The following is a 14,604-nucleotide window of genomic DNA, read 5'->3' as shown; positions in this document are numbered from 1 at the left end:
CAAACTCAGAAGCTTGTGGGGGCCAGGCAGGGAATATGAATGGGTGAAAAGGGCCATTTGGAGGACAATAGGGAGTGTGGTGGACTGGGGAAAACTGGAGAACATATCTTCCATCCGTATGAGGGAGCCTCTACTCAGCTCTAGCCACTGTGGCCAAGTGAGAATGGGCTCAGGTTTGCTAGATCTACAGATTTATCATGAGAAGCAGAAATCTGGACTTCTGTGCAAAATTTGTTGGCAGCTGTCTTAGGTTGGGTTCTTCTGGTGCAGACCCTGAGATGAGGATTTGTATGAAAGTGATTTTTTTTTTTTTTTGATGGGGAGCAAAGTGTTTCCAGGAAAATCTGGTAAGGGACTGGGGAAGAAGGGCAGGGAAAGGAAGGAAAGGAATAGGAAGGAAAGGAAGGAAGGAAGCCAAACAAGGGTGACACCGAGCAAATCCTGTGGGGAGCTCCAGGATGGTGTACACCACACCTGGGAGTTGCCCCAATCAGGGCAAAGGAGTTGAACGTTTTATATCCCCTCACCTGTCAGTCACTGGCTCAGGACCCTTGCAGCCCTTGGTGCTAGCAGGCAAAGCGGTTTCCTGCAGTCAGGCCTCTGATAACGAGCCACAGGTGCTAGCTGTAGGGAGTGCAAGCCTGGTGCTTTCCTGGAGTTGTGTGAGCACAGACTGTAAAGGGATCCTAGGGGCTCTGGGCAGAGCACTGACTATAGAAACTGAATAAAAAATTGTAAAAGAACTAGGTGGCCAACACCATTCTGAACAAAGCTAACTCATCTGTGGGCTGAATGCAACCATCTATGGGAGAAAGAGAGGACTGTAGGCTGGGGTTTGAAAAAAGCAGGTGACCTTGTGAGACTTTCCGCTACCACCAAGTACCACCTTTTGGAGGCAGCCACAGGCAGGCCAGCCTGAATGTACCAGGGTGGGGGGAGATGTGTTCTGTGAGACTGTCCGCCTTGGGGTCTGGAGCGGGCTGTGGCCTGGGGAAGCTTCCGCAGAGGTGCATTTGTTGCCATGGCTCACTGCTAGTCTCCTGGTCTCTGCACGATTGGATGGAAGTTCCCACACTCAGGACACGAAGCCCCCACCCCACTCCCAGCAGCAGCCTGGGCCCTGGGCGACAGCACCCATGGCTGAGAGTCGGGGCACTGGCAGATCGAGGTCAGAGGTGTCACGAACACCTGTGCTGCAGAAGTCCCTACACCAGCCTGGCAGAATCACTTCATGGCAGAAATTCTCTTTGGTTTGGAATTTGCATTATTTCTGCTGATAGGAGGAGCAGTGACTTGTCCAAAGTCACGCAGCAGACCTCTGGCAGGGCCAGATCAGACCCCAGTTAGCACTCTTGACTCCCGGCAGGGACCGGGTGTGGTGGAATGCATGTGGGCTTTAGGGCTAGGATGACACGTGAGACCTGAATTAAAATCCAGCTCCACACTGCCAGCTGACTGACGTTGGGGCCACCTTACCCCCTGAGCCTCAGTCTCTTATCGGCAAAGAGGGTAGAAGTCGTACATTCCTCAGTGGGTTGTTGTGAGGATTAAAAGAGATGATGTTTGTAAAACCCTTAGTGTGAAACTGGGTGCAGAGAACTGTTTAATAAATGCCCCTCCGCATTCTACAGGGTGTTTACTTTTCTCAAATACTTTCTACCCATAATTTCATTGGTTGCTCAAACCTGGCTGACAAAGTCAACAGGGCAGGATTTATTACCTGTATTTGTCAGGTGAGGAAACCGAGGGTGGAAGGGTCAGCTGCCCCAGTGGTAGGATCTTGACCCAGGCCTCCTGACTCCCAGTTCCCTGCCCTTCCCACTTTCTCAGGTGGCCTGAAAGTAGGCTGCCTGGTCCTGTTACCGCTCCCTCTGTTGGGGACGACTCCCTGCTGAGACTGGGGAGGCAGGCAGTGGAGGGTCGAGGGGTGGGGTGAGTTCTGTGGGACAGACTGGGTTTGAGGAACCTGGGGGACATGTAGGTGCAGAGAGGTTGGATGTGGGTCTGAGCTCAGGGCTGAGAGGGGACAGTGCCTGTGGGGGTGAGGGTGGTGGTGGCCAGGGCCCCTCTGAGTAGCTGCAGAGGGAAGATGGAGGCGTATTTCCTGGAATGCCCTGAGGGGCTTGTCTCTTGGTTTCTGTCCCAAGTGGAAATTCAGAACCTCGTTGGCTCCCTCAGTCCCCGAGAAGCCCCCAACCTTCTGTGTGTCTTGGACTTAACAGCTGGACTGCCGTTAAAAGCAGAGCAGTCGCTCTTTCCCTTCTCTAGCGTCGGTTCGTGTCTCCAGGCCCCAGCCCGCTGGGGGCCAGCCTTGCTCCCCACTTACACCTGGGCCCTGGGGGCCATGGTATTTTGGGGAGATTTGGCAGAGTTGCCGGTGGGTGGGCAGGGTGGGCCCTGGGACAGGAGCTAAGTAAGCTCTTCTCTTACTGTCCCCACTGCCCCTCTGGCCTGGCCACCCTCTGGGCTACCCAAAAATGGCCAGGCAGGCTCTGACCCTGGACAGAGGCCCCAGGTCAGGACCCTGAACTGGACATCACTACCCTGTCTTGTGCGCAGGAAGGGAGATCCCAGGAGGCCAGATGGATGACTCCCCACCCCCTCCACACCATACACCCTTATCTTGCCTAGCAGCTGGGAAGGAAGTTGCTTTGAGCTGCTGTCTGCCGGGCACACTGCCCAGCTAGGGGCTCCCCCCAGACTCCTGGGGTTGGATTGGGGTTTCCCAGCTGGAACCCTGTCTCCATACCCTCAGTAGCCTGCCCCACCCCTGGGGCTTCTCCCAGCCTCACCTTGGCCTGTAGGCAGCAGCAGGGAGACCTCTGAGGCCTCAGGTCTGCATGAGACCTGGGGAGGGAGGTGTTTCGAAGAGAAGACCCTGCTCTATCTCCTCCTCCAACTCCAGTTCATGTGAATCTCTCCCCTTCTTTAGGCCTCAGTTTCCCCGACTGTCAGATGTACTCTGATGTCCTCAGAGGCTGGGCCTCAGTCCCCACTCCAACCTCCCTTGGCGAGGATCATGTTAGCTGGTCATTCTGAGGACACGGTGGTGGTGCTGGGTGAGGGCTGGAGAGTCGGCCTCCCATGGGGAGGGACAAGCTTGCCCAAGATCCCCTGGTGAAGCTGCAGAGATGCTGGATTCCTGACCCTCAGCCTTCAGCTGCCTCCCCCAGCCCAGCTCAGCCCAGCCCAGCCTCCCAGCCGAGAGTTCCCGAACGTTAGTAGCAGCTCTTGGGAGTCAGGGTAGGTGGAGGGTCTCGGCAGGCGTAGACGACTGTCTCAGAGGACGCCAGCCTCTGCCTGCATCCTGGGTGATCTAGGTCAGCATCCTCCCTCCCAAGCCTCTTCCCTCCCTCTGAGGTGTGAGCTTGTTATAGGCATGGAGGCTATTGTTAGAAACCGTGGTTGCCCCCCTTTGGATGTTCCCCTGCAGGGCCCAGCACCCCAGTGACCCATCCCAGAAGCCTCTTCTTTCCCTCGGCAGCATCTTGGCGTAATGGGAGGGGCTGGATGCAGGAAGTCAGGCCAGGGGGGCTGTGCAGCCCCCAGTGAAGCTCCTCGCCCTGTGGGCCTCATTTTTTCCACCTCTCTCAGAATCGGGAGTTTGGGACGACACAGAGGCATGGTCCTGGGGGGCAGGAGCTGGTCCTCTCTGCGGGCCCTAGGAAGGGACCTAGCGTGACCCTCTAGTTTGTACCCAGGATACACATGCACCAGCCACTCTCTCAGGACCCGGATGGCTGTTCTCAACGTGGCCGCTTGTTCCTGAGACAAAGGGAGGAGTTTGTTCTTCTTCCCCGAGGAGAAAACAAATCCCAGGAGGGAACTCAACAAGGCCCCAAGAAGAGGCCTTGGCAGAAACTCCAGTTTCTGGTCTCTCCCCAGGACTGAGAAATCAGCTGTTTATTTTGAGGGCTGGGAAAGAGACCGAAGGAAAGGGACCAACATGTGCTGAGCACCTCCTGTGTGCCGGCTGTGGACATCCTCTCCTGATCCCCAAGACAGCCCTGGGAGCTGGCAGTTACTGACCCATTACACAGATGAGGAAACTGAGGCTCAGAGCAGAGAAGGCACTTGCCCAAGGTGGGAGACAGTGAGAGACGTGTCGCCTGCCGTTACCCTGTGGTCCAGAAACGACAGAAGGGAATAGGAGTAGGAGCTTCCCCCAAGTGCCATGCTGGGCACAGAGAGTGAGCTGTCCAGGCCACCTGCCTGGCAAGCCTTGTGGGGCTCTTGAAATGAAGACAGTCAACCCCGAAAGTCAGAACCAACATCATAAAAGGGGGTTTTAATGAGGTATAAAGAGCAAGACAAATATTTGCACAGTGCAGCTGACTTGCGGGTGGCCTATGGCCCCAGCCCACAGTGGGGACACACGGGTGTTTAGCAACCTCTCCCAGCAACGTCCAGCCTTGCTCTCAGCAACCACCCCTGGGTGCTGTAGAGTGTTGGGGGTGGGGTGAGTGTCCACCGTCTGGGGTACCCTCCTAGCCTGAATGGGTGTATCCCCCACCAACTCTTTGCAGAAAGCTCAGACTTTGCCATGCTGGTGCCCCTGGCTTTGTGTGTCTGAGAGCCATCCGCAGTACCCCTCACCACCACCACAACTACCACCACCCCACCCCTACAGGACACTCCCAGCATCTGCATCCTTCAGCCAATATCAGGCACGCCACCACCACCACCACGCTCTCTGAGGATACATGAGTCTGTGCCACCTGCAGGAAGAAGCACCTTCTTCTCTTCCTGCAAAAGCAGGTTCCCTGTGGGCTGTGCCTGCCCAGACTGGGGCCTTTTTCGAATGCCACTGTGTATACTCGTGGCAGCCCTGATCACCATCATCCCCACCACTGTCTTCATCACCTTCACCTTCGTCGCTTAAGCACTTCTCAGTTCCTGAGACCCTACCATGTGCTCTGCATACTCGTTGCTGAGATCAGTATAAAGGCAAAATTATACAAGGACCTGATCTTGGAAGAAAATTAGTTACGAAGCAAAGAAAAACAAGGATGATAGAAAAAGGAAAGAACACATTGCATTCAAATGTGCCAACCTTGATCTGGCCTTTAAGACCCAGAGTAATACATAGAAAGGAGCAGTTATTGCAGGCTGTGGAGTCTGGGATGCTTTCTAAAAGTGATCCAAGTCTTCCTTCAGTGTGGTATCTGGTTTTGGCTGTTAGAACAAGATACCACAGGCTGGGGGGCTTAGATGACAAATATTTATTTCTCACAGTTCTGGAGACTGGAAGGATGAGATCAGGATGCTGTCATGGTCAGGTTCTGGTGAGGGCCCGCTTCCTGGTTTGTAGATGGCCGTCCTCTTTCTGTGTCCTCACGTGGCCACATATCAACTCTCGCGTGTCTCTTCTTATAAGGGCACTAATTCCATCCATGGGGCCCTACCCTCATGACCTAATCATCTTGCAAAGGCTCCACCTCCTAATACCATTACATTGAGAGTTAGGGCTTCAACGTAGGATTTTGGGGAGATTTCAGTTCATACAAGTTGGGAAATGAAGGAACTTAATAATAATGAATCCCCCCCTCCACCACCCATGTATGTGTTCAGGGCCCAGAGCACTTTCTTAGCCAGTTTAATTTCTTGAACAACCCTGAGAAGTGGGGGCAGATGTCTAGCTTTGTTTTAGTTGAGGAGACGCTGAGGTGTGGAGGGAGGTGAGGACAGGTGTTAGCCATCTCTGAGACTAGGTGGTCCCATGTCACTCACCCTCCCCATCCCCCCAGAGTTGGGGAGCTGGTGGCATTCTGGTCAACCAAGACTTTGCAAGGTTAGTGGGCCCAAGGTCATAGAGCTGTTGTGCTCACCTAAGCAGCTGCTTTAGAGGCAGAAGTGGGATCTTCCTTGGAGCCACAGCTGGGGCACTGGTACTCAGGAGCTGCCTGCCCTGCCTGGTCTCTAGTGCCCACCCCTCCTTACACAGAGATGTGTCCGCTAAGCTGGGCAATGGCATGCTGACAGCCCTGGGGCTGGTTTCTGGGCCCCAGTGGGGCTAGGCTGCCAGGCGCACAGCTCTGTCTACAGTATTACGCTGTGCACCAGACTTACAGAGGTGAGATGCCGGAGAGTCCCGCCTGGCCCTGGGTCCAGCTTGCTGTGTGGATCTGGCCACATCACTTGGCCACTTTGGGTTTGAGTTGTTTTATTTACAAAACGGAGCTACTGGAAACCACCCTTCCCGCCCTGGGCCAATCTAATAATTTGCAGGCAGCCCTGGGTTCAGATCTGCCCCTTCTGCTGCTACCATGACCAAGGGCAAGTCCGTTTACTTCTCTGAGCCTGGGTGTAAAAGCATTAACAACATTTTCAGCAAAGGGTTGTTGTGAGTTTGAATGAGATGATGACTGTGGGACCGTGTGCCCGCCCCCTCAGGTTCGGTGTTACTGTCTCTCTGTTGCCGGGGACACAGGGGTGATGGGACAGCTAGAGCTGCCATCCTCCAGGAAACTTTCCAAGGTCTGTTTCATCCTTTCAGCTCGTACATCCAGAGCCATGCTACTAAGGGGGCCACAGGTGGGCGCAACCCAGGGGGTGATACACAGTAGTATTCATCTTTGGTTTCTCCAGACCAAGACCCAGGCTAAGCCTATATTTCAGAAGGGGAAACTGAGGTCTCAAGTATCAGAATATCCTGCCACCAGCTACGGGGCTGTTGCTAAAAGACCACTAGACAGGGATTGAAATATCTAGGGTCTGTTTCTTTGGGTCTCAGTTTCCCCCATCTGAAATGGGCTTAAACTAGGTCTCTGTGGCATTTGACAAGTCTTCAGGTTTGGCCCAAAGCCCCTCTCCAGGAAGGCTCTCTACCTGGGAATAATATGGAGGGACCAGAACTAGGGGTGAGGGCACCTCCAGAGTCTCCCAGGCCAGAGGCAAGGCTAGAACTTCCAGAGACCTCTCTCTAGACTTCTTTCCATCTCTGTCCCCTCCTGATCCTGTCACCATGGTGACCCCTGCTGAAACCAGACCAAGAGGCAGCTTGGGGAGGAGGGAGGTGGGGCAGGGATGCTGGGATGTACGCATCCTTGGCCCTGCCCAGCCACACCTCAGCCTCTTGCTCAGAGCCACAGGAGTGGAGATACACGGGTGGCCATGGTTGCTGTACCTTATTAAACTGTACAGGAGAGCATTACTACTCATACATGTTAACTAATCATAAGGATTAATTATTAATAACTTATCAATAATGGTTTGCAATTTGTTGACTACTTCCATACCCAGTACTAAGCACTTTATATGTATAATTTAATCCTTTTGACAACCCACTCAAGGTAAGAAATTTTATCGCCATTTCCCAGATGAGGAAACATGATCAGAGAGGTTCAGGAACTTTCTCAAGGTCACACAACTAGGAATTGGGTAGGAGTTGGGCCTGGGATCAAGGTCTGTGTGAACTTGGAGCCTAGGTGTCTGTACTGACCCCCCTGCAGTTCCATGGCTGCCTTTGGCAGAACCCGCTGCCCCTGGGGGGGGGGTCCTGAGAGTCTAGTGACAGATTTAGGGAAACACCATGTCCCTGGTGTGACCGCAGACCATAGTACCCCGAGGAGCCTCTGGTGGGCTGGCTCTTCTTCGTGTTGTCCTCACAGCCCAGGTGAGCTGCCCGTTTCCAGGCTGTGTGGGGCTCTACGTGCCCTCCCTTCACGTGTCCGGCCTGGGTGGCTGGACTCCCCATGGGAGCCCACCCCCGTATCTGCACGGATCCCAGCTGGAGTCCCTCTGGAGCCCCACAGCCTGCAGGCTGCTTCTCCCAGGGCCAGCCTGACGCCTTCCCACCCTCGCCACGGCCGGGACCTGCACCGAGCTGGGCGCGCTGCCCAGTGTGTGCAGAGCATCAGGGCCTGCAAGCAGCTGCGGGGTCTGCCCGGGAGCGGGCCGGCCCCCAGCTAATTGGGCCAACCTCTCCCCTCTGCCCGCAGATCTTCCACATGACCTACGACCTGGCCAGCGCCGTGGTGCGCATCGTGAACCTCATTGGCATGATGCTCCTGCTCTGCCACTGGGACGGCTGCCTGCAGTTCCTGGTGCCCATGCTGCAGGACTTCCCTGACGACTGCTGGGTGTCCATCAACAACATGGTGGTGAGTGCCCAGCCCTCGGCCCTCCCTCCAGGTGCGGGGGGAGGGGACCGACGAGGTGCAGATGGGCAGAGCAGGTCACGTAGGGCCTCGTGCTGCTTACCTCTGCCGCCTTACAGCCTCCACTGAAGACGGGAGCCTCGCTCTTTGGCGCTGATTGCACCCAGGGAGACTAAGACCAGGGCTTCCTCAGATTGTATCAGGTGTGGGAATACCGGGCTGGTGGCTCCTGCCCTCCTATCTCTGCTCCCCGAGGCTGACCTACCATTAAAAGCCAGCAGAGTCCTAGGAAGGAGAAACCAGTGAGGGGCACTGTGGGCAGCCCACATGGACTCCCAGATCGCACGTGGCTGCCGCTTTCTGCTCCAGCAGCAGAGCTGGGCAGTCCCTCTGCACCCTCCTCCTGCCCCACCCCACAGGCACACAGCCCCGTCCTAGGTGGGGTCCTGAGCAGGGAAGGCAGGTTCGAAGGAGCCTGATCCCCTCCCTCCCCCCCCACCCTGTGGGTGGGTGAGAGGAGCCGTGGGGCAGGGTTCCCCAGCCTCTTGTGAACAGGGCATGCTCCAGGCAGGGTGGCGGGTCCCCTGGGCCTTTCTCTGGCTCTGCGAACCCCTGCGTCCTTCTCTCACTCCCAGTCAGTTTGGTTTGGTCTCTAGGCAAACCCTCAGGGCCCCAGGGGAGGAAAAACTGGCTTTGAAAGAGGTGAAAGAGACCCTGAGGCATCTTTCAGCATCAAACAGGCCTTTGCAAAACAGCCTTTTGATGAGCTAAGTGTAAATGAATCGGCCACGTGGATTGAATTTCCCGGTCCCCAGAGGCTCAGCAGTAAAGCCAGAGCCCTGGCTGGAGGCAGCTGGGGGCTGCCTGGGGACGGGGAGCCCAGGCCCCCTCTATCCCTGGAGATCATTGACCTCCCACCCTCTGGAATGAGAGCCCCTAGACCAGCTCAGCTGTGTCCAGGATGGTCTGAGTGAGCTTGAACTTGGCACGCAGGGCCTGTGCTTTCCTCCAGGTGCTGGGAACAACCTGGTGATTGTGGAAGTGCTTAGGGCTCTGGGCAGGGGTTCTGGGCGTGCAGTAGGGTGGCTTTCCACATTCATGCTAACGCATCTGCCTCTTGAGCAGAGAGCACTGGGGAGGTGGGTTTATCCGGTGGCCCCTTCATTTGGGGCAGTTTCCTCTGTGGGAGGGTGACAGGCCCACACATGCATTAAATTCAGGAGATGGCCCTTCTGAGCGCAGTGTTCCCACACTGAGCCTTCCTGGAGACACCGACTGGCTTTGGAGACAAAAATAGCCAGGAGCCTCGCTCCCTCTCTCCCTCTCTCCCTCCTCCGCCCCCAGCACTGTGTGTGTTTCAGGCCATCCACCTCTGGGGTGGGGGAGGGTACCTAGTGGCCACAGCCCTGGACGGATGCAGGCCAGGTTCACACAGGAGGCGACTTAGCTCGGCAGCTCTCTAACTCTGCTCACCCAAAACGAGGACAGCGTTTTCGGCTCCGTCTGCCCGAGCTTGTCCCCCCCAGGGGAAGCATATCTGGTTTTATAATTGAGGTCAGTGGGGAAATGGGCTTCACTTGGCGGTAGTTCGGTGCGGGGGATGGAGCTGCTTCGGTGAGCTCAGGACAGCGGGGTGGCCCAGCCTGGAGCCCTGGCTGCTGGGGAGGCTCCAGGCTGCCCCCGGGCTGAGAGGTCCGGGGCTGTGGAGGCGGTGGGGCGTTAGGCGGGTGCCCATCCCTTCGCTGGGGCTTCTGGTCTGAGCCCTGCCCCTCCACTGCCAGAGAAAGGCCTAAGTGAGGGATCCACTTGGTCACCACGGGCCGCTAGTGTGGGCCTCCCTGCCCCTCACCCGAGGCTTTCAGCCAACAGCAAGGTTGTAAGCCCAGGCCTCAGCCACTGGGAAAGTGAGGCGGAGGGGTGAGAGGTAGCAGGGACTTTTCTAGCTCTTCTTGAGAAGGGCCTGCCCTCCCCTTGGCCCAGGCCCCTCCCCCCCTCCCCCAACCTGTCCACCTTTGCGTCTGTCCACAGAACAACTCCTGGGGAAGGCAGTACTCCTACGCGCTCTTCAAGGCCATGAGCCACATGCTGTGCATCGGGTACGGCCGGCAGGCCCCGGTGGGCATGTCGGACGTCTGGCTCACCATGCTCAGCATGATCGTGGGTGCCACCTGCTACGCCATGTTCATCGGCCACGCCACCGCCCTCATCCAGTCTCTGGACTCCTCCCGGCGCCAGTACCAGGAGAAGGTAGGCTGGAACGCTCAGGAGAACCTGCCCGTCGCTCCTTCCCATGGGGAGCACCGGCTGCCAGCCACCGGGCCCCAGGGGGTCCAGGCCCCCTGTGACGGGGGCCCCCGTATGGGTGACAGATGGGGGCGAACCCCTCCTAGGTGAGAACTTCTTCAGCCCCCCAGCCTTAAACCTCTAAATGTCTTTTTATGTGTACCCCGCTTTCCTCCTGCTGAAATTGGGGGCTTGTCTCTCCTGACTGAGGGCCCCTTTCCCTCCTGACCGCCCCACCCCGTGCCCACTCTCCCCTCCAGCCTCCTCCTCTCTGAGGGCCTTCCCATCAGCACTTGAAACTTGCTCCATCTCTCCCTTTTTAAAAACGTCTGTCCCTCCACCATTGACGGGCTTTGCCTCCTATCTTTTCTGCTGTCTGCCTCTTTTTCACGGACAAATTCCTAAAACCAACCGACCAACCAAAACACTCGCGTTGTTTACGGCTGCTGAATCCACTTTCTTCTCTCAGCCCACTGAGTCTGAGGTTCCCTCTACCCTCCGTGTTGCTGAAGCCAGGGGGTCCTCTGGGGTCCTTGTCTTGCTTGGCCTCTGACAGTTATGACTCCCTGCTTGGCTTCACACTTGTTTCCATGACCACGCACTCTCCGTTCTCTTCCCTGCTCTCCTTGGCTGGCTCGTCTTCTCAGTCATCCCACATTGGGCCCCTGGTGGCGTGGGCCCAGCTCTCTGCTTCTCTCTCCCCCATCTTCCTAGGGGCTGCTCTTTTCCCACCTCACCCTCACCCCACGCTCTGTGTCCATCTCAGTGCAGTGGGACCCACATAGTATAATCAGCCCCCACCTCTTTGGAGCGCTAGTAGGTGAAAATAGACTCCCCTGTTTCTGATTGTTCCTGGGGTACAGGGACTTCCCTTACATCTCAGTGTGGGGAACATCTGTTCTTGCCTAATGGTGCCTCCTGTCCCAGCCATGCTTCTGAAGATCCCCGCTCTCCACCCACAATCCAGGGATGGCTGGAGCAGCACCCACCCATCACCCCCGGGGTGAGCAGGAGCATTTCTTATTCGGTGAAGCCCTGGGCACTTAGGTTCACAAATCTCTTGTCCCCAAACCTCTTTTTAAGGCCCCTGCTCTACCCAGCCCCTCTCCTGGGCTGGAGTTGCTCTTCAACAAAAGACAGCCTCCGCCGAGGCCATGTTTGGATACATGCCCCCCCTGATGGGTCAGGCATCCTGGCTTCAGCCTCCAGTCCCTCTAACCCACTGCAGCCCATTCTGCTGCCTCTGCCTGTTTGTTACAACTGATGGGAAACAGCTCCTTCTAGAGTCTGTGGGTGAGGCCTCTCTGGTCCACAGTGTAACACAGAAGAGACCGACGTTTAGCGGAAACTCGATCGACCTCCTGGTCAGTGGGTCTCCTGTATCTGGGAGTTGGACAGTCCCTGTTGTCAGCCGGCCATCTTCACAGTATTGAACATGGTGAGGAGTGGACACTCTGATGGCGCCCCTCCTCCACTCCAGGCGGCTGGGAGTCAGGGCCACACCCACACCGAGGACCTCAATCTCACTGGTCGGCCGTAAAGGCCCACAGGGTCTGTGCCAGCTCTGGTCACCGGCAGCCGAGACAGGGTGGTGCGAGCTGGGGCAGTGGGGCCGGCTGGCTAGGGGGTAACGCCCTCTCCCTCTCTCCTGGGACTCAGTACAAGCAGGTGGAGCAGTACATGTCCTTCCACAAGCTCCCGCCCGACACCCGGCAGCGCATCCATGACTACTACGAGCACCGCTACCAGGGCAAGATGTTCGACGAGGAGAGCATCCTGGGCGAGCTGAGCGAGCCGCTGCGGGAGGTGAGCTTTGTGGCTGCCGGCCCGGGAGGGGGTCCAGGCCTTCCTGCTGGGCGGCTCCCCTCACCTCCACCTCCCTTTCTCAATCCACCCTGTCCGGGGAGCAGGAGATCATCAACTTTAACTGCCGAAAGCTGGTGGCCTCCATGCCGCTGTTTGCCAACGCGGACCCCAACTTTGTGACCTCCATGCTGACCAAGCTGCGCTTCGAGGTCTTCCAGCCGGGGGACTACATCATCCGCGAAGGCACCATCGGCAAGAAGATGTACTTCATCCAGCACGGGGTGGTCAGCGTGCTCACCAAGGGCAACAAGGAGACCAAGCTGGCGGATGGCTCCTACTTTGGAGGTGAGACAGCTAAGGGGCCCTGGGGGGACGGGGCAATGGGCTGGAGAGACACCGAGGATGACATCACAGACCCTCACGCCACTGCCTGGAGGCGGGTGTCCGTGAGCCCAGGGCATGGGTGGTCCCAGAGATGAGAAAGACAGTCTGGTACCCATTTGGTTGGGGGCTGGCATCCCCGATGCAGTCACGGCCTAGGGGTGGGGCCTTGTGAGCCTGTCCAGCTTCTGTCCCAGACAGCGGGGCCCCAGGTCAGGGTGGGGTGGGGGATCCTTTGAAGTCTGCCGGGGACCCCCCCCACCGCAACCCCCTCCCCCCGTGACTCCTGCCGTCCTGGCAGAGATCTGCCTGCTGACGCGGGGCCGGCGCACAGCCAGCGTGAGGGCTGACACCTACTGCCGCCTCTACTCGCTGAGCGTGGACAACTTCAACGAGGTCCTGGAGGAGTACCCCATGATGCGGCGGGCCTTCGAGACGGTGGCGCTGGACCGCCTGGACCGCATCGGTGAGGCGGCCCGGAGGGAGGGTGGATTCCCCCCGCTGCACAGGCCGGGCGGGCTCCCCTCTCCTCCCGCCCTACCCTGAGCTCCTGCTCTTGTTCTGTGGCCCAGGCAAGAAGAACTCCATCCTCCTCCACAAAGTCCAGCACGACCTCAACTCAGGCGTCTTCAACTACCAGGAGAACGAGATCATCCAGCAGATCGTGCAGCACGACCGGGAGATGGCGCACTGCGCCCACCGCGTCCAGGCCGCCGCCTCTGCCACTCCGACCCCCACGCCCGTCATCTGGACCCCGCTGATCCAGGCGCCGCTGCAGGCCGCCGCCGCCACCACTTCCGTGGCCATCGCGCTCACCCACCACCCGCGCCTGCCCGCCGCCATCTTCCGGCCTCCCCCGGGGCCCGGGCTGGGCGGCCTCGGGGCCGGGCAGACGCCCCGGCACCTGAAGCGGCTGCAGTCCCTGATCCCGTCGGCGCTGGGTTCCGCCTCGCCCGCCAGCAGCCCGTCGCAGGTGGATACGCCGTCTTCCTCCTCCTTCCACATCCAACAGCTGGCTGGATTCTCTGCACCCGCCGGACTGAGCCCGCTCCTGCCCTCGTCCAGCTCTTCCCCGCCGCCTGGGGTGGGCAGCTCCTCCTCGGCACCCACGCCATCCGCTGCGGCGGCCGTTGCCGCCGCCACAGCCGGGTTCGGCCACTTCCACAAGGCGCTGGGAGGCTCCCTGTCCTCCTCAGACTCTCCCCTGCTCACCCCGCTGCAGCCGGGCGCCCGCTCCCCACAGGCCAACCAGCCGGCGCCCCCGCTGCCCGGGGCCCGGGGCGGCCTGGGACTGGCGGAGCACTTCCTGCCTCCCCCAGCCTCGGCCAGGTCCCCGTCGTCCAGCCCCGGGCAGCTGGGCCAGCCTCCCGGGGAGCTGTCCCCGGGTCTGGCCGCCGGCCCACCAAGTACGCCAGAGACACCCCCGCGGCAGCCTGAGCGGCTGTCCTTTGCGGCAGGGGCCTCAGGGGGGGCCTCTCCTGTAGCCTTTACCCCCCGAGGAGGTCTCAGCCCCCCTGGCCACAGCCCAGGCCCTCCAAGAACTTTCCCAAGTGCCCCTCCCCGGGCATCCGGCTCCCACGGTTCCTTGCTCCTGCCTCCGGCATCCAGCCCCCCGCCACCCCAAGTCCCCCAGCGCCGGGGCACCCCGCCCCTCACCCCGGGCCGCCTCACCCAGGACCTCAAGCTCATCTCAGCCTCTCAGCCGGCCCTACCCCAGGACGGGGCACAGACTCTCCGCAGAGCCTCCCCACACTCCTCTGGGGAGTCCGTGGCTGCCTTCCCACTCTTTCCCAGAGGCGGGGGCGGCAGCGGGGGCAGCGGGGGCCTCGGTCTCCCCGGGAGGCCCTATGGTGCCGTCCCTGGCCAGCACGTCACTCTGCCTCGGAAGACATCCTCAGGTTCTTTGCCACCCCCTATTTCTTTATTTGGGGCAAGAGCCACCTCTTCTGGGGGTCCCCCTCTGACTGCTGCTCCCCAGAGGGAACCTGGGGCCAGGTCTGAGCCAGTGCGCTCCAAACTGCCCTCCAATCTATGA

General features: G+C 58.8%; 1 protein-coding gene across 1 annotated transcript in view; it reads left to right on the top strand.

Moving 5' to 3' along the window:
• HCN4 (hyperpolarization activated cyclic nucleotide gated potassium channel 4) overlaps positions 1-14,604 on the top strand; it is a 41,252-nt gene extending 26,648 nt beyond the window's left edge. The window contains exons 3-8 of the mRNA XM_060169983.1: positions 7,941-8,102; positions 10,128-10,346; positions 12,042-12,188; positions 12,293-12,533; positions 12,871-13,035; positions 13,142-14,604. Coding sequence (XP_060025966.1) covers positions 7,941-8,102; positions 10,128-10,346; positions 12,042-12,188; positions 12,293-12,533; positions 12,871-13,035; positions 13,142-14,604 — 2,397 coding nt within the window. The remainder of the gene's footprint in view (positions 1-7,940; positions 8,103-10,127; positions 10,347-12,041; positions 12,189-12,292; positions 12,534-12,870; positions 13,036-13,141) is intronic.

Source organism: Lagenorhynchus albirostris, chromosome 1 (genome assembly GCF_949774975.1).
Source record: "Lagenorhynchus albirostris chromosome 1, mLagAlb1.1, whole genome shotgun sequence".
NCBI lineage: Eukaryota > Metazoa > Chordata > Mammalia > Artiodactyla > Delphinidae > Lagenorhynchus > Lagenorhynchus albirostris.
This window is presented reverse-complemented; position numbering and strand designations above follow the sequence as displayed.